The sequence below is a fragment of the Panthera leo genome, chromosome B3 (assembly GCF_018350215.1).
Source record: "Panthera leo isolate Ple1 chromosome B3, P.leo_Ple1_pat1.1, whole genome shotgun sequence".
In the NCBI taxonomy this organism is placed as follows: domain Eukaryota; kingdom Metazoa; phylum Chordata; class Mammalia; order Carnivora; family Felidae; genus Panthera; species Panthera leo.
The window spans coordinates 60186037-60204943 of NC_056684.1; the positions used below are offsets into that span (position 1 = coordinate 60186037).

Here is an 18907-nt window from a genome sequence, read left to right on the forward strand (position 1 = left end):
TTTGTTACCCATCATGTGGCTTTTAGAAATTAAGTAACAAGCTAGCAAGTGAAAAAGCTGTATTTAATTCCAGTGATCTTGACCACATGAACTTTTCTTCCACATCATATTGAAAGATCCAGAGGTGTAGGATAGACTACAGGTATATTTTGACCCGGATTCTCTTTTTTTCCCCTCTCAGTTTTACTGAGATATGTATAATTGACATATAACTTTGTATTATATACAACATAAAGATTTGATACATGTATATACTGCAAAATAACCACAAGTTTAGTTTTCTTTCTTGTGATAAGAACTTTTTTTTTTAACTTTGAGGGTTTTTTTTTTTTTTTAAGTTTATTTACTTATTTTGAGAAAGCATGTGGAAGGAGCAGCCAGAGAGAGAATCCCAAGCAGGCTTTTGCACCATCAGTGTGGAGCCAAAATGAGGGGCTTGAACTCACTAACCGTGATTTGTTTCCATGTCTTGGCTATTATAGGTAATGTGGCATTGAATGTAGGCGTGGGATGTCTCTTAAAGATAGTAATTTCATTTCTTTGGGTATATACCCACAAGTGGAATGGCTAGATCATATGCTAGTTCTATTTTTAATTAAAAAATTTTTTTAATTCCCATGTAGTTAATGTACAGTGCTATATTAGTGTCAGGTGTACAATATAGAGATCCAACAGTTCTGTATATTACTTAGTGCTTATCAAGACAATCCCGCTCCTAATTCCCTTCACCTATTTCACCCATCCTCCCACACACCTCCCTTCTGGTAACCATTTGTTTGTTCTCTATACTTAAGAGTCTGTTTTTTGGTTTGTCTCTTTTTTTTTCTTTGTTCATTTGTTTCTTAAGAAACTTCTAAAGTTTATTTATTCATTTTGAGAGAGACAGAGACAGTGTTGAGCAGGGCAGGGACAGAGAGAGGGAGAGAGAGAATTCCAAGCACTGTCAGCATGGAGCCTGATGCAGGGCTCGAACTCAGGAACTGCTAATCACGACTTCAGCCAAAACCAAGTGGTGGACGCTTAACTGACTGAGCCAAATCTCTGTAATATTTTCCATAGTGGCCACACCAATGTACATTCCTAGGAGTAGTGCCCAAGGATTCACTTTTCTCCACATCCTTACCAACACTTGTTATTTCTTATCATTTTGATAATAGCCATTCTAATGGGTGTGAGATAATATTTCTTTGTGGTTTTGATTTGCATTTCTCTGATGATTAATGACATTGAACACTTTTTCATGTACCTGTTGACCATTTTACTATTTTCTTTGGAAAAATGTCTCTTCAGGTCCTCTACCCATTTTTAAGTTGGATTGTTTGTTCTTTTTTGCTGTTGAGTTGTATGAGTTCTATATTTTGGATATTAACTACTTATCAGATATATGATTTGCAAATATTTTCTCCCAGCTGGTTGTTTTTTCATTTTGTTGATGGTTTCCTTTGTTGTGCAGAAGCTTTATAATTTGATATGGTCCCACTTGTTTATTTTTGCTTTTGTCATCTTTGCTTTTGATGTCAAATTTAAAAAATCATTGCCAAGACCAGTGTCAAGGAGCTTACCCTCTATGTTTTCTTCTATCAGTTTTATGGTTTCATGTTTTACATTCAAGTCTTTATCTTGAGTTGATTTTTGTGTATGATATAAGATAGCATCTGGTTTTCATTCTTTCACATATGGCTGGCAGGTTTTGTATGTGATTATCTCTTCCATATTGTAGAAATAATTCTCATGTTTATTTCCTTCATGGTTGAGAGATAGTTGCTGATAGCAACTGGAAAGGAGCTCCATTCTTTCTCTTTAAAAATAACATCTCTTCTCATAAGTGTCATATGAAACTATTGAGTTTTCCTCTGATTAGAACATTCCTGAAATAATCTTGTCGGGCGCCTGGGTGGCTCGGTCGGTTAAGCATCCGACTTCGGCTCAGGTCATGATCTCGCAGTCTGTGGGTTCGAGCCCCGCGTCGGGCTCTGTGCTGACAGCTCAGAGCCTGGAGCCTGTTTCATATTCTGTGTCTCCCTCTTTCTCTGACCCTCCCCTGTTCATGCTCTCTCTCTGTCTCAAAAATAAATAAATGTTAAAAAAAAAATTTTTTTTTAATAAAAAAAAAATCTCGTCAGAGTAATGTCACGCATTGATTGCTTTAAGTCTTGAATATTTAGTTTTCTTCCCCTCTCTATAATAAAAGAGAAATTTCTCTATTACTCTGATTGGCTTAGAACAATTAATGTCCAACCTTGGGCCTGGAAGTAGATCAAGCCCATAGAGACAGTAGATACATGATAAAGAAAGATCATTCCCCAAGGGTAATTTGGGTCTGTTATTAAGGGGGAATGAACACTGGATAGTTAATCAATATGATGCTTTATAAATATACTATATCATTTAATTTTCTCAGTAGTTCTGAGGAAATTGAGACTTAAGCTTCCATAATTATTAATGGCAGAGTTGAGATTTAGTTCTAATCTAGTGCTTGCTTTATTTCTTTCCATCTGTCTTGTGTCTCCTTCAAAGAAAAATAATAAGTTGTCCCACTGGTATATGGCATTCATGACCCTATCTTCTCAGATTCCAAAGTGATTTTCTGTAGTTTTCCTTAATTAAAACTTAATCATCGCAAGATACCAAAAGTTATGGGGTACAGTTTAAGTAGTGCTTAGAAGGCAACATATAGCAGTAAACACCTAAATTAAGAAGCCAGAAAGATCTCTGGTACATTGTCTAACCTTCCACCTTATGACACTAAAGAAGGAAGAGCAAATTAAACCTAAAGCAGACAGAGCCAGCCTGGCTGGCTCAGTCAGTAGTGTGACTCTTGATCTCAGGATCATGAGTTCAAGCCCCAGGTTGGGCATAGAGCTTACCTAAAAAAGAAAACAAAACAAAGAAACCTAAAGCAGGCAGAAGGAAGTAAATAATAAAGATTATAGTGGAGATGAGAAAAACAAGGGGGAAATCCACAAAGCCAAAAATTGGTTCTTTGAATAAAATGAACAGTATTAACAAACCTTTAGCTAGAAACACTAAGGAAAAATAGAGAAGAATCAAATTATTAAAATCAGGAATGAAAGAGGGAACATTTCTGTTGACCTTACGGAAATAAAAATGATTATAATAAGGGAATACTACATAGTACATGACCACAAATTAACCTACATGAAATGGACAATGGATGAATTGTGTGGTATGTTAATAATGTTTCAATAAAGGTATAAAAAACTTATTCATTGTTTAGTTAGTATGTATCCTGTGCAGAGCTGCGTACTAGAGTACGAACATAATATAGCCTGAAGATGCTGAAATTAAGTTTATATATCTATTATATTCTGGTGCCTTTGTGTACAGTAATGAGAGTCTGTGGGAATTAAGTAGGAATAAAATGAGGGTTGGCTTGGTTATCATTCCTACACAAGATAGTCCTGCTCTACAGCATCATTAAGATTATATAGATGTCAGGGCACCTTGTCTGCTCAGTTGGTTAAGTGTCCGACCCTTGGTTTTGGCTCAGGTCATAATTTCATGGTTCCATGAAGTTTGAGCCATACGACGGGCTCTGCACTGGCAGCGCGGAGCCTGCTTGGGATTCTCTCTCCCTCTTTCTCTCTGCCCCTTCCCCACTTGCACTGTCTCTGTCTCCCAAATAAATAAACTTAAAAAAAAAAAAAAAGATTATTTAGATGTCATGGGGGTTTCTGGATGGCTCAGTCGGTAGACTGTGCAACTCTTGATCTTGGAGTTTTGAATTCAAGCCCCACATTGGGTGCAGAGATAACTTAAAAATAAAATCTTAAAGAATATTTAGATGTCTTTTATCCTGGGAGTTCTTAAAAGTTTATAGAATGGTTTACCTAGAGATTTGGAGTTGTTTCTGTAATGTTTCTGGGCCTCTCCTCTATTCTCATTGTGCATGAAGTTGAATAACTATTTTTGTGAATGTGGAGTCGTGATCAGACCTCATAGTGCATAGTGTAGGACTCTTTTTTTTCGTTTGTTTGCTTACCAACTATATATGACTTTGTAGACTGCCTAACTTACAATAAAGATTGCTATAGTTCTGGTATCTAGATTCTACTTAGGACTCGTATCTAAATGACAGTGTGTTAGGTTTTACCTGATATAGTCTGTGCTTTTCAAGCTGGTTGTCTATGTTTCGTTTTCTCCACAGCAATGATTTTGAATTACTAACATTCTCTTCAAGTATAACCTACCCTAGTCCCCTCATTTTTAGAGATTATTTTGCTTAACTCACATCTAAAAAATAGGGAAAATAATAATACTTAAGCTGTGAGGATTAAATACATGTAAAGGACTTAATATAATGCCTGGCACAATATGCTTGCATATTGTGCATGTTTTATTATTTATAATTATTTATTAATTTGTTTATTTATAGATACTGATTGGGGATTTCACTATTTACCAGGTACTGTGCTAGGGACCAGATAGATATGGTCCTTGTACTACTCATGGAGTGATATCTCAGTTTGTACTAGATATTACAGTAGTTATTTTACTATTCTAAGTGGTGGTGAAGAATTACTATTCCAATTAAATTTTAGTTTCTCCATGCTTCTAAAAATTTGTATATATTTACTGAACTAACTTTATTAAGGATTTTCATTAATTGTGTATATCTAAAATAGAAGAGCAGTAGTACACTGTTTCCAAAGTATGAGGTAAGAATTCATTAAGCTCTTACCTAAAGCAATGAAGATAAATGGGTGAATCCCAGAAAATTTGCTACTGACTTTGTAGTTTGGTTACCTAGTAGAGTCTACACTTTATTTGATTTCTGTCTTTTTTCTTTTTAAAAGTAGGATGGTTTTACTATTGAGAGATAAATAGTATTTTGGTATATAACATACCAATAGGATATTTTTGAAAGAACATCCTAAGAAGAGTTAAATATAGTATGACCTTCTGGTTTTAGATGGTTGAGATGTCTTTGTAATAGAGATCCATCATTTAAATGTTATATGCTAGGAAGATGGAATCTTGAAGAATGGGAAACAAGAAGAAAATACTTCCTAAATGATATTTTAATTGTTCCTTTGAAGCTGAGGGAAAGTGTAAGTTGCTAATTGACCATTATTTTATCCTTTCATTCCTACTTCAGTTTACTAGGTGACGCAGTTTTGCAAACATTTGTAACATGCACGTGAAGTGATTGTCAGCATTGTACACACTGGGAGTTACTGCTCCCGTTTCACTCATTTCTTGCTAGTTCAAGTCCTTTTCAACAAAAGCACAGATAATGAGAAAACAGTGTGATAACCCAGAAGCAAAAGAAGTTGAATTATTAACTTAAATCTAGATTGTCTTTATGTTTTAAGTCAGCCAGTAGAAAGGTTTTTTTTTGAATGTTGAGATATTATTTCTCATCCGTCTATCAAGTCTTGCCCTTATAGCTCTTGGTGTGTGACTTACTTTACAGGCAAGCTTCTTCAAAGATTGCCCTGGCTGTCTCATACTTCACTTACACTGTAATCCATTAAAGGCTGGCTGCCGCCCTTTCCACTCACTAGTGACTTCCTAATTTTTTATATTAACCAGTATTTCTCAGTCTTTCTTCTTCTTCTTCTTCTTTTTTTTTTTTTTAGTGTTTATTCATTTTTTTGAGAGAGAGAGAGAGACAGAGAGAGACAGAGAGAGAAAGAGAGACAGAGCACAAGTGGGGGAGGGGCAGAGAGAGGGAGACACAGAATCCGAAGCAGGCTCCAGACTCTGAGCTGTCAGCACAGAGCCTGACACGGGGTTTGAACCCACAAACCATGAGATCATGACCTGAGCTGAAGTCAGACGCTTAACCAGCTGAGCCATCCAGGCGCCCCACTTTTCAGTCTTTCTATAGCATTTGCCATTGGCCACTTCTGCCTTAACATGCTCTTCTCATTTTATTTCTATAATACCCCTTTCTCATAGTTTCCTCATACCTCTGTGGCTATTACTTGATTTCCTTCATGCATTTTATTTTTGCCCATGCTCTAAATGTTGCATTTTCTAAAATTCTGTTCTTAGGTTAATTTTATCATTCTTTATTCTTCCAACTTGTCAACTGTCCATCTATGTTTGTAGTTCCATCTACCTTCCATGAACTAATGGTTCCCCAGTGTATTTCTATAGCTCAGCAACAGGCTTGAAATTACAATTGTCTGCTGAATTCAACAGGTTGTTCTTATACTCAATATTCTGATATCCCTTACAGTCTATACAACCTACTATATATTCTCTTATTTTGGTACAATTTATTATATAGTTGTACCAATTTTTAGTCAAAAATTAGTATCTCTTACATTTATCTTATTTTTTCTGTCTCTACTGTAATAATTTAAACCCTATTCTCTCTCTTGGGATATTGTAACTATTCCCAGAATCACCTTTCTGCCTCTAGAATTAACCTCTCTGTAGCCTATCCTCCTTATTGCCACCATAGCAGTGTTCTAAAGTAAAATGTTTTGTGTTTTTCCTCATCTTAAAATTTTTTACTATTTATTTATTTATTTATTTATTTATTTATTTATTTATTTATTATTTTTAGAGCGTGCAAGTGAGTGAGGGAAAGGGGCTGAGGGAGAGAGAGAGAGAAAGAATCCCAAGCAGACGCCATGCTCAATCAGCGCAGAGTCCAACACAGGACCTGTTCCCATGACCCTGGGATCATGACCTGAACCCACATCAAGAGTCGGACATTCAACCGACTGAACCATCCAGCCACCCCTTAAAATCTTTTATATGCTTCTCCTTACCCAGCAGTAGATTTTATATGTCCATCCATGGCCCATCTGCTTTTGGATCATTTAGAGAACTTTTGAAAAGCTCCTATACTGTATCTTCCTCCATCGATTATGAATCAGTATAGAGTTTAGGAATCTTTAAAAATCTTCCCAAGATGATTTTGATAAGCAGCCTGGGCTGGTAAACACCGACTTATAAATGTCTTTCACTTTCCTTATCATGGAGTCTAAGGCGTTTCGTGGTCTCATGCCTCCTGCTTCTCAAGCGTCTTCTCATGCTGTTCTCCATTCATTCACTGTACTCCAGTAGCCTTGGAGCCTACCAGTCTTGATCCTTTTTAAAAGACCTTTGTTTGCTTTTATTGGATCAGGGCAGAACCCTAGATTTCTGCCTGCTCCACCTTTGCTTTCCTCCGTACCCTAGTCAGCACCTCCTTGGGTTTCACAGATGGAACTCAGGTTGAAAGCTACTGAGCTAATGCAAATTAATGAGGTCCAGAAAGATTAAGTGATTAAGTGACTGAAGTCATATATTGGCCAATGGCAGACCATATCTAAAATTCAGGATTTATATTCCTAACAGAGTTCTTAGGTATTGCTCTTCTCTCTTTTCATATGTATAATGTCTGGGCAACTTGATCTGAAATGACCCTTTAATTCTTTACTTCCTAAATAAATTATCATTCATTTATTCCCTCATTCATTCATTTATTCATCCAGTAAATTTATTCATTCAATAAACATTTATTTGACTACACAAGGAACAGTGTAGAGTCCAGGGGAGGTAGGTAGAAAATCTGAATAATACAGATTTCCTATTATTAAGGTTCTTAAGACAGGTCCATTGTATTCAATTATAAAATACTATACAGAAAAACAAATTATTAATTTTTTAGAAGAGAAACCATAGTATAACCTTTTCCACTGTTTTGTGTTTTTCTTTTCTTTCTTTTATCCAGGGAAAGACCATGTTTGTAGATTTATTGGCTGTGGGAGGAATGATCGATTCAACTATGTGGTCATGCAGTTGCAGGTAGGTTACTTTGAAAATGTATCTTAAAATATTTCAGTTTTGATCAAGGTACCTAATTTTACTTGTTATGGATAAAACAAAATTCTTGGTATCATCATCTCAGAATGTTTTATACTATGCAGATGGAATTTTTTTTTTTTTTTGGATGGAATTTTATTTAAACAGATTTGATATAGATTTTCCCAAAGACGAAAGGGTTGTTCTTGTCAACTGTTTTAGTTGATCCATATCTTCATTGATTGTCATCATTGCAAAGTTTTTCAATCCCTACATGGATTGCTGGATATAATGTGAGTCTTGCTCTGTCCCTGTCCCTTCCCCTTCCTGTCTTTATTACCATTAGGACTCTAGTTTTTAATTTATGTGCTCACGTAGTAACTTTCCTTGAAAATTGAAGCATTAGTTGATACAGAGGAGAAATGCATTCCTTTTTCTTTTATCATTCATTAACATAGGTCTGATCCCTATCCTTTAGATGGAGAGTGGAATTGGGCTGGGCAGGAGAGGAAAGAAACTCAGAAAGGGAATTTTGGAGTAATGACCACAGCAGGGAGAAGAGGGAAACCATCCCATTCTCTCTGACAACTGCGTCTGCCCCTGAACACATACACATACACACATACACACACACACCTCTGAACTGTAGTCACTCTCAAAGTGTAAAAGCTGTGGTTTACCTTACTGCCTAACTTAAGAGTTATCAGAGTTTCCTTTCGTCTTTTGCGAAACTTTCTTTGGACATTGGGTTCTTTTGTTTTCTTTGAATTTAACTGTATAACAGTGATTTCAGACATATATCCTAGCCTGAATGCTTTCTCTTCTCATCAGAATGCTTTTCCTGTTTCCCTCAACTATCCTTCAGCATTCGAGTTAGATCTAAAGATATTGTCTCTGTAAGTTATAGCCATAGAGTCTTTGAGTCGTGTGATTCACTGTCTCTTGAGCCAGCATTGTTTTATTTCTTGAAGCAGTTATCCTTGTAACTTTTGAGGTCATTAGTGTAGACCCTCCTTCTCTCACTTTGGTTATTAATAATGTAACTTTTTGGTATGATATTGTATAGTTTTCTTCTGGATTTATTATACATCTTATTTGATCCTCACCATATCCCCATGGAGAGGATAAGGAGGTTATCCCCATTTTGCAAGTTAAGGGACTGAAGCTCAAAGAGGTCTGTGACTTCCCTGGGGACTGACTAACTTGTTGGGTGTTAGGCTTTTGTGGAAGCCTGAGGCCAGTATTCTTGGCACAATTAGAGAAAACTCTTCATTTTGTTTTTAGGTTACTACTGACTAGAGAATATGGATAGAAGCTTTCTCAGTCTGTAGAATCTGTCTGAGTCTTAACACATACTCATTTTTATGTTACTTGAGCTTGTTTTTATTTTATTTGCAGTCATTTAAATCTCACTTTCTGGAAATGGGAGGGCTCTTAGTCTGGGAAAACTAAGGAGATTGTTGTATATCAGATAACAATGGCCTTTGGCCTTTGGCAAGCTCTTATGGACTCACCTAAAAACCTTTCTATTTGACTTCATGCTGTATTTTTTCCTGTCATAATAAAATTAATCTACCATTAGCCACCCCCCCCCCCATTCTGCGTAGTTGATTGACTTGATTTGGGCTCACGCTGGTGTACTTACTAGAGGGTATTCTCTCTTAGTTGACACATTGAAGATAATTACAAAGTTTCCCCATGTACATTGTGATAAAATTTACATACTCAGCTTTTCACTGGCACTTTTAATTTCTTCTAAAAACCCTAAGTTCATTAATTCTTAAGTACTCTTTTCCTCTTGGTGATTCAATTATATAATATCTGCCTTAAAAATTTCAAGGAATAATCCTATGTCTATTGTAGAAATTATAGCTAATTACCACTAAAATGGGTCTTTTTTTAAATGTTTATTTAAAAAAAAATTTTTTTTTTACATTTATTTATTTTTTGAGAGTCATAGAGAGACAGAGCACAAGTTGGGGAGGGGCAGAGAGAGAAGGAGATACAGAATCCAAAGCAGGCTCCAGGCTCTGAGCTGTCAGCATAGAGCCTGACATGGGGCTTGAACTCACAAACCATGAGATCATGACCTAAGCCGAAGTCGGAGCTTAACCTACTGAGCCACCCAGGTGCCCCTGTTTGTTTATTTTTTGAGAGAGAGTGGGGAAGAACAGAGACAGAGGGAGATCGGGAATCCCAAGCAGGCTCTGCGCTACCAGTGTAGAGCCTGAGACAGGGCTCAAACTCACGAGCCATAAGATCATGACCTGAGCTGAAATCAAGAGTCAGACCCTTAACTGACTGAGCGACTCAGGCACCCCAGAGTGGGTCTTAAAATCTTATAGGATCAAGAAGTTGTACTTATTTCTTTTCTCATTTCTACCAGCAAGACCTGAGACAGTTCTCGTGGAATTTCCTTTCACCATTGAGGCTTTCCAGAGCCATCTTTTTTATAGCCAAGGAGTGATATTTTGTGAAAACCATATCACCTAGGGAAAGCCAAGAAGTACTTTTAATTTTGTAACCACTACAGATGTAGATCTAGATTGCCTGACACCAGAACTGCCATAGTTTTAAAAATGTATTTTTTTATTATGAAAGAAACTAAACATACATGAAAATAGAATAGTATAATGAATACCCATGTACTCATCACCCAGCTTTGGTAATTATCAGTATATGGCCAGTCTTGTTGCTGGTGTATTCTCCCTCTCCTCTCCCTTCCCAGATTATTTCAAAGCAAACTGAAGGAATATTTTATGTGGAAATATATACATATGTATTCTAAGAGTCGGAGATTCCTTTTTTCTCCTCTTAATGATAAAACACAATAGTTCCTTCATAATAGTGTCAAATATCAAGACAATCTTCAGATTTCCTTGATTGTATCTCTTTTATTTTTTATATTTGGTTTACTTGAATCTGGTTCCAGACAGAGTTCCACACATTGCATTTGGTAGATATAATTCTTAAGCCTCTTTTACTCTATAGATTCACTTTCTTTTTTTCTTACAGTTTTTGTTGTTTTGATTGTCATTGATAAAAGTGGAATCATTTGTTATTAAGTTGTCATGTTCTGGAATTTGCTGATTGTCCCCTCCTTATTTAACATGTTCTTCTATCCCCTGTATTTTCTATAACCTGGTGATTAGATAAGATTCCAGTTTTGTTTTATTTGGCCACAGTACTTGAGAGGTGAGTGGTATGCTTCCTGTTGCATCACATCAGTAGGCAATGTCTGGGTTGTCTGTTTTTAGTAACGTTAGGATTGATTGGTGAGATTCGGGGACTGTCAGCCTGATGCATCCTTTTTAAAGTTCCCAGTGGTTTTTCTCCTATGTTTTAAAAACCCATTAGTAATCATTGCCTAGATGCATTACTTTAGTGAGATTGCAAATGTACTATTCTAATTCTATTTTTCTTAGTTTATTAACTGGAATTCTTCAAAAAGCACTCCACCAGGGGGCGCCTGGGTGGCGCAGTCGGTTAAGCGTCCGACTTCAGCCAGGTCACGATCTCACGGTCCGTGAGTTCGAGCCCCGCGTCAGGCTCTGGGCTGATGGCTCGGAGCCTGGAGCCTGTTTCCGATTCTGTGTCTCCCTCTCTCTCTGACCCTCCCCCGTTCATGCTCTGTCTCTCTCTGTCCCAAAAATAAAATAAAAAACGTTGAAAAAAAAAATTTAAAAAAAAAAAAAAAAAAGCACTCCACCAGGTGTGCTTGGCTGGCTCAGTTGGTAGAACATGCGACTCTTGATCTCGGGGTTGTAAGTTCGAGTCCCACACTGGGTGTAGAAATTACTTTAAAATAAATAAATAGATAGATAGATAGATAGCACTCCACCAATTATTAGGTTACCTGAGATACATTTTGTACAAGAAAGGCAGTAAATAGAAGAAAAGAATACTTGATTCTTAAACTCATGAATCGTGAGATCATGACCTGAGCTGAAGTCAGATGCTTAATGACTAAGCCACCCAGGCGCCCCAAGATTCATTGTTTTTTAGTGCTGCATACCGGTCAATAAGATGAATTTCCCACAGTGTATTAAACCTTTCATTTATTGATAAACATATAGATTATTTTCAGTTTTTCTCTATAACATAATAACCGGGGTGCCTGGGTGGCTTAGTTGGTTAAGTGCCTGACTCTTGATTCAACTCAGGTCATGATCTCATGGTGGGTGAGATCCAGCCCTATGTCTGGCTCTGCACTGACACCACGGAGCCTGTTTGGGATTCCCTCTTTGCCTCTCTCTCTGCCCCTCCCCTGCTCTTGCCAGTGCGTGCTCGCTCTCTCTGTCAAAACAAATAAATAAACTTAAAAAAAACAAACAAACAGGTAATAACCAGTTTTAGTTTATACTCTGAAGTATAATTTGGTAGATAAAACCTGCGTATATACCATGTTAATAACTTTCCTCCATACTCTTGCTAGCCTTATGTTTTAGTTTTTTTGATTTTGTTAATTGATATTTTAGGTTTGTATGTATGTATGTATGTATGTATTTATTTATTTATTTATTTATTTATTTATTTATTTATTTATTGTTTATTTTTGAGACAGAGGGCAGACAAGCATGCACAAGCAGGAGAGGGGCAGAGAGAGGGGGACAGAGAATCTGAAGCAGGCTCTGCACTGACAGCCAAGAGCCCGATGTGGAGCTCGAACCAGGAGATCATGACCTAACCTGAAGTCACATGCTCAACTGACTGAGCCACCCACGTGCCCCTTAGATTTACATTTTAAAAGATTTGAAATGTTAGAATCATTGCTAATACCATAAACTGAATTAATTTATTTTTTTTCAAAAGCTTTTGTAACTGTACAAGTTGTTTACAAATGAAGTTCCAATATTTCTTAGGTATATTTTTGGAGATCAAAATACTGATTTTTGAGAAAATATTGTTGGAGTGCTAATAAAATTTATTAGGTATTCTCATGGATTGTAAAACTCATTGTTCTAGATTGTCACTTATTTTACATTTGCTGAGATGTAGAGAACAATAAATTCACCTAACATTTAAAAAATAATAATAAAGATAACTACCAATTTATGTTATGAGAAAACTGCATTTTTATTTTCAACGTTTTTTTTTTTTTTTTTTTTTTTTTATTTATTTATTTTTGGTACAGAGAGAGACAGAGCATGAACGGGGGAGGGGCAGAGAGAGAGGGAGACATAGAATCGGAAACAGGCTCCAGGCTCCGAGCCATCAGCCCAGAGCCTGACGCGGGGCTCGAACTCACGGACCGCGAGATCGTGACCTGGCTGAAGTCGGACGCTTAACCGACTGCGCCACCCAGGCGCCCCAGAAAACTGCATTTTTAAAGAAGATATGAAGTATGAAAGACTCCTGACTTTCCTGTAATTTTTCAATTCTTTTATTACTTAAGTGCTATTTAGTATTTTTTTTTTATTAAAAAAAATTTTTTTATTAGGTAAACTCTATCCCCAGTGTGGGTCTTGAACTCATGACTCTGAGATCAAGAGTCGCATGTTCTGACTGAGCCAGCCAGGCACTCCTACTATTTTATTTTAAATGGTACTCAAGTAATTTAAGAATTTATTACTTTTTCAAAAGTGAATCAACTGTCTTTAGATGAAGTGATGGTATTAGTGGTATTAATCCCAAGCATATACTACAAAGTTTTGAGAATAGAGAGATTGGGATGTTTAAATTCCCTCATGATGAAGGAGCCAGTTTCCATTCTTTGGGTGGTAGAACTATAGCAACTGTAGCCCTACTCTTCTCATCAAATTACTGGTTTGTTACCTAGGCAACAGAGAACTTTGTGGGTGGAGCAGTACTATGAAGTGAAAAAAAAAAAACCCCACAACTTTGAATTCAAACAGGTTTAGATTTGAAAAACAACTTTATCTTAATAGGTTAACATTGTTTAAACTTTCTGAGCCTCATTTTCTTCACCTGTTACACCTATTTTAGGTGGCTGTAAAATGCAATCAGGAATGTAACACATCTGGCACAGGCTAGATACATTCACTGCTTTTATTTATTGCTATAAATTATTGAGTGTTTGCTTCATGTTATTTTTGTTCATAATAACAGTAATTAGCATTTACTGAGTACCTACTGTGTGCCAGGCAGTATTCTAAACACTTTACATGTATCTTGTTTAATTCTCTTCATTTTATAAGGAAACCGTGACACAGAAAAATCAAGTAGTTTGTATAGGAATATGTTTGTATAGGAATATGTAATGAAGAATTACTGTTCTGGTACATGTATTTTGTATATTTAGACTACATTTTGTTATGGCATGAAAGACAAGTGGAAACACAACGATGACTCAAAGACACAGTATGTTCAAAAACTTCTGGTTATTCTTAAATTTGTCTGAAACATTCATGTATTTTAATGGAATCTCTTCTCTTTTTTTATTTTTAAAAATTTTTTAAATTTACATCCAAGTTAATTAGCATATAGTGCAACAATGATTTCAGGAGTAGATTCCTTAATGCCTCTTACCTGTTTAGCCCACCCCCCCCAAAACCCCTCCAGTAACCCTCTGTTTGTTCTCCATATTTAAGAGTCTCTTATGTTTTGTCCCCCTCCCTGTTTTTATATTATTTTTGCTTCCCTTCCCTTGTGTTCATTAGAATCTCTTCTTTTGAATGAGAGGGTCGCGATTTGGGTAAAATCCTTGCTCTTTCTGTCAAAACATTTTTAATAGTAAATGAATAACTCCCCAGTCTTCTCTTACAACATAGTACCATATTTGACATTGTTGATTTGGTTTTCACAGGGTCGGAATCTGGCAGATCTACGCCGTAGCCAGTCCCGGGGCACATTCACCATTAGCACTACTCTTAGGCTGGGGAGACAGATTCTGGAGTCTATTGAGAGCATTCATTCCGTGGGATTCTTGCACCGAGACATCAAACCAGTAAGGGACCTTTTCAAGTCAGAGCATAGACTGAGTTTGCTTTGTACTCTTCATCTGATGATGGGACACAATAAATTATAATTGTAGCTTTCTGTGTTTGCTTTCTATTATTAAACACAAGGTAATATTTTAATTTCTTTAACTAGAAGCAAAATGTAACTTGCCTCTTAATTTTTTTTTTAAAGTTATAATTACACACTACCACTTAAATTCAAGAGCTTTTCTCATACAATGAAAATGTTGCTTGCAGCCAAATTAAAAATTATTAATGCTTGACTATTATTATGTGTGCGGACATTCCTAGTTACTTAACCTTACACCTCAATTGGTAGTTAGTCTTTAGATTTTTTTTTCCTGATACTGTCTAAAAATATATACATATGTTGCTTTTAGATATTGACATTGTGTTCTTTGAACTATTTCTCAAGTGACAAATTGTACTTACAAGAAACCATCAGTTGTGAAGGACCTTATTATTTTTTTTCTGAGTGCTGCAGTGGCAATATATAGTATTTTTTTCAATTCTGTTTTTCTTAGAAATTGTCACTTCCATAACTGAAATATGCTTTTATTTTTCCTTCTTGGTTTTTTTTTTTTTTTTTTTTTTTTTATTACTCACAAGGGGAAATGATCCATTTCTGGTATACTGTATTTACTATAAATATACCATGTGTTGGTTAGTGCAGTTGAAAATTACACCCTTCTGTTGCTACATGATTTCTAAAATTAAATGGTTTACATGAAAATGCCAACTAAAATTAACATTAGTAGAGTCAGGCTTAACGTAATGTAGATTTCTTCTCCTCTTATTTCTGTGCGAAGCTAAATGTCACTACTTGAGAATCATGGTGACTGAATGCTCCTTAAATGGAACAGTCTTTTAAAATAAAAGCTAACAATTCTGTAGCAATTTTGCTTTTTCCTTTATAAATTCCCTTTTTGCATACCATCTTTGCAAGTCTGTGCTTATTTAACATTACATTTACTTTTTTAAGGAAAGAATGCAAAGTTTATTTTCCTTAAGTCTGTTTTGAAATGTTTCCTTAAATTGAATTTTAATTTTGTACTTAGTGAAATTCAGCGTTATGATGCTTATAGGAAATTCATTTAAATTCCTCGCCATGTATTAAAATTTGCTCACTCCTGGTTCTTCCCATGTTAAAAAGGAAGAATTGGACTGTCTTTAAAGCACTGACTTAGATTAGAATTTCAAGGAATTTAGAGTTCCACTTAAGTCAGTGTTGTGTTGTATGTAACTTTATACTGTCAGTTAGATTCTTTGTTGCTCAAAGTTACCTGATCCTGGGCACTCATAAAATCCACAATGAGATTGTGTATTAATATCCAGCAAAAATCATTGATTGGAATAGTATATTTGGGACGTATGTATTATATAGAGGTTAAATTGAAGAGTTAAAGTATAGGAAGGATAAGATGTAAATATAAGTTTTATAAGAATATATTTCCTTCTCTGCTTTTCTAGTCAAACTTCGCCATGGGTCGCTTTCCTAGTACATGTAGGAAATGTTACATGCTTGATTTTGGCTTGGCTCGACAATTTACCAATTCCTGTGGTGACGTCAGACCAGTAAGATTTTTCATATTATTATTAAATATTTAAGAATTAACCTATTATTTGTAGTACCACTTTTTAAAAAAAAAAAGAAATACAAATTATATATAGAATGGATGTCATTCAAAAAGTAGTATATAGAATTTATCATTAAATATAGGATAGAGGTAATTAATTTTATTACTGAAAGTTGTGGCTTTAAAAAAAGTACATTAAAAACATTTTAAAAATTAAAAAAAAAAAAACTTAAAAAGTACATGAGACACAGGTTTAGAATGGATTTGTAGTAAGAACACATGTTGGCCCTTTAGGATCAGGGGCCTTTTTTGCAATCTGAGGCTCTTTCTATATCCTACAGTTCTTCTGTTTTTGTTATTGTACATTTCATATCCAGAATTTACATTTGGTTCTTTTAAAAAAAAATTGTCTTTATTGATATTCTCTGTTTGATACGATGTTGTTGTCATACTTTCCTTACTTTGCTTTGGTTCTGTGCACGTATTTATAATGGCTGTTTTAAAATCTTTTAAGTCCAGCATCTACTCACTGTCAGAGGCAGTTTCTATTGCCTGTTTTCCCATGTATGGGTTATACTTTCCTGTTTCTTTGATTTCTTACATTTTTTTTTCTTTGTTGTTGGAAACTGAACATTTTAGATAATATCTTCTAGTAGTTTCAGATACTGGTCCTCCTTTCTAAGGCTTGTTATTGTTATTTTGCTTGTTTATTTGTTGAGTGAATGACTGGATTTGTTTTAGTGAAGGCTGTTCTCCCTGCCGCCACCCCCCAACCCCTTTTTCCCAACACTCAGTATTAAGTCTGTTGTTGTTCTGGGTCATTCTGCCTACTGTCACCCTGGAATGACAGTGGTATTGGTAGGGCTGTCTTCTATACTTTCTGACCACACCCAGTTTTTAAGCTCCACTAATTGCTGGCTGATTGCTCTATTGTTTATAATAGTGCCCTGGGGCATAAATTCCTCCACAAAGGAATCTAATCAAATTGTGGCTCCTAAAATGGAATAGTTTCTGAGGTCAGAATTTGTATTTGTCTGAGCCCAGGAGTCCTCCTCCCAGATGTCTCATTCCCCTGGTTCTTTCTCACTTGGCCAGCCTGTAGCCTAGGCTCTATCTTCATTAGATCCATGAATCTCTTCCCATTTTTCTACACCACAACCTTCAGTATTTTTGAGAAATGTCTTCAGTTTAAACTTCACTGTTGCAAATGAAATAAGTTCCTTTGGGAAGAGGTATTTTTTTCATGCCTTTCTCCTGCCCCTGATATGCCCCGATTCGAGAGACCCCTGAAAACAAACCACCAGAGTCCAGAGTCAAAGCCAAGCGGCAAGGGTCGTTTATTGCAGGTTCGAACCCGGTGCTCCGCGCACTCTTTGCCGCTCCGCGCACTCTTTGCCGGTGACGCAAAAGGCCCCCGAGCAAGGATCTTACAGCTTCTTTTATAGACAGGCACAAACAAGTTAGGGATTTTTTTTGAGGTTACAGAGCTGTTATAGGTTGACATTTAAATTTGAACGCTCAGCAGAACTTGATTGGTTCCCGCCTTTATTTCAAACCATTCAGCAGAACTTGATTGGTTCCCGCCTTTATGTCAGACTGCGACCGGGTGCGCCCTGGCTGGTTTGAGAAAGGGGGGGGGGGGGGGGGGGGAGGAAAGATCATTTCTTTGCAGTTGTGAGTACACCTGGTAATTTTTCTCTTAGCCTCTCATTGCCCCCTCTCTTTGGTGCCTTAAGAGCCAATCTTGGATCTTATGTGTCTGACTCAAATGTTTCGGTAATGACGGGTTGGTATTGGGTCCTAAGGACCATCAGTTGGATTGTGTTAACTCGGTCTTTGATAAAGGCAACTAGTTTATTAATAATATAAGGCCCGAGGGTGAGGAGGAGAAGGAGGAGTATAAGGGGCCCTGCTAGAGCAGAAAGCAGGGTGGCTAGCCATGGGGACTGATTGAACCAAGACTCAAACCAGCCTTGTTGTTGTTCTCATTCATGCTTCCGTTTGGCCAGGCCTTCTCTAACTTTAGCCATGGACTCTCGGACTACTCTGGTGTGGTCAGCATAAAAACAACATTCTTCTCTTAAGGCTGCACATAAACCTCCCTGTTGGAGGAAGACTAGATCTAGCCCCCTTCGGTTCTGTAGGACCACTTCAGAAAAGGAGGTCAGAGATTTTTCGAGGTGCGAGATTGAGTCCTCAAGTCTGGCTATATCCTCATCAATGGCTGTCCTTAGGCTATTGAACCCTCTGTGCTGAATGGCTAGTGATGAGATCCCTGTCCCTGCCCCTATGGCACCGAGGCCAAATAAGGTGGCCAAGGTTATGGCCGTAAAGCGTTCCCGTTTTGTTCTTATTGACTCTCTTGCTTCCGTCCCTTCTGTCCACAGATCATATATAACATTTTCTCGGTGGTAAAGAACCCTTGGAAATATTAATATCATGATACAATATTCGGGTGACAAATTAAAAACATCCCTGCTAACACATGGGGTGAGCCCTGTCTTAGAACAAATCCACCAGCTGTCAGGAGCTGGAATCATCCATTTAGATTCACCTATAGGGCGACTAGTCTGGGCACAGAGCTGGATATGGCTAGAGGGGACCTTTCCTATACAAGTCCCACTGCCAGTGACCGCTTGCAGT

General features: G+C 36.7%; 1 protein-coding gene across 7 annotated transcripts in view; it reads left to right on the forward strand.

Annotated features, from left to right (window-relative positions):
• Positions 1-18907, forward strand: part of TTBK2 (tau tubulin kinase 2) — a 166688-nt gene that overhangs the window by 59819 nt on the left and 87962 nt on the right. For 6 of the 7 annotated variants that reach the window (XM_042942273.1, XM_042942272.1, XM_042942271.1 and 3 more), the window contains 3 exons: positions 7697-7770; positions 14534-14674; positions 16158-16262. In XM_042942273.1, the coding sequence (XP_042798207.1) occupies positions 7697-7770; positions 14534-14674; positions 16158-16262 (320 nt within the window). Of the gene's footprint in view, positions 1-7696; positions 7771-13972; positions 14089-14533; positions 14675-16157; positions 16263-18907 lie in introns of those variants that run through there. The other variant, XM_042942277.1, reaches the window with a different exon arrangement.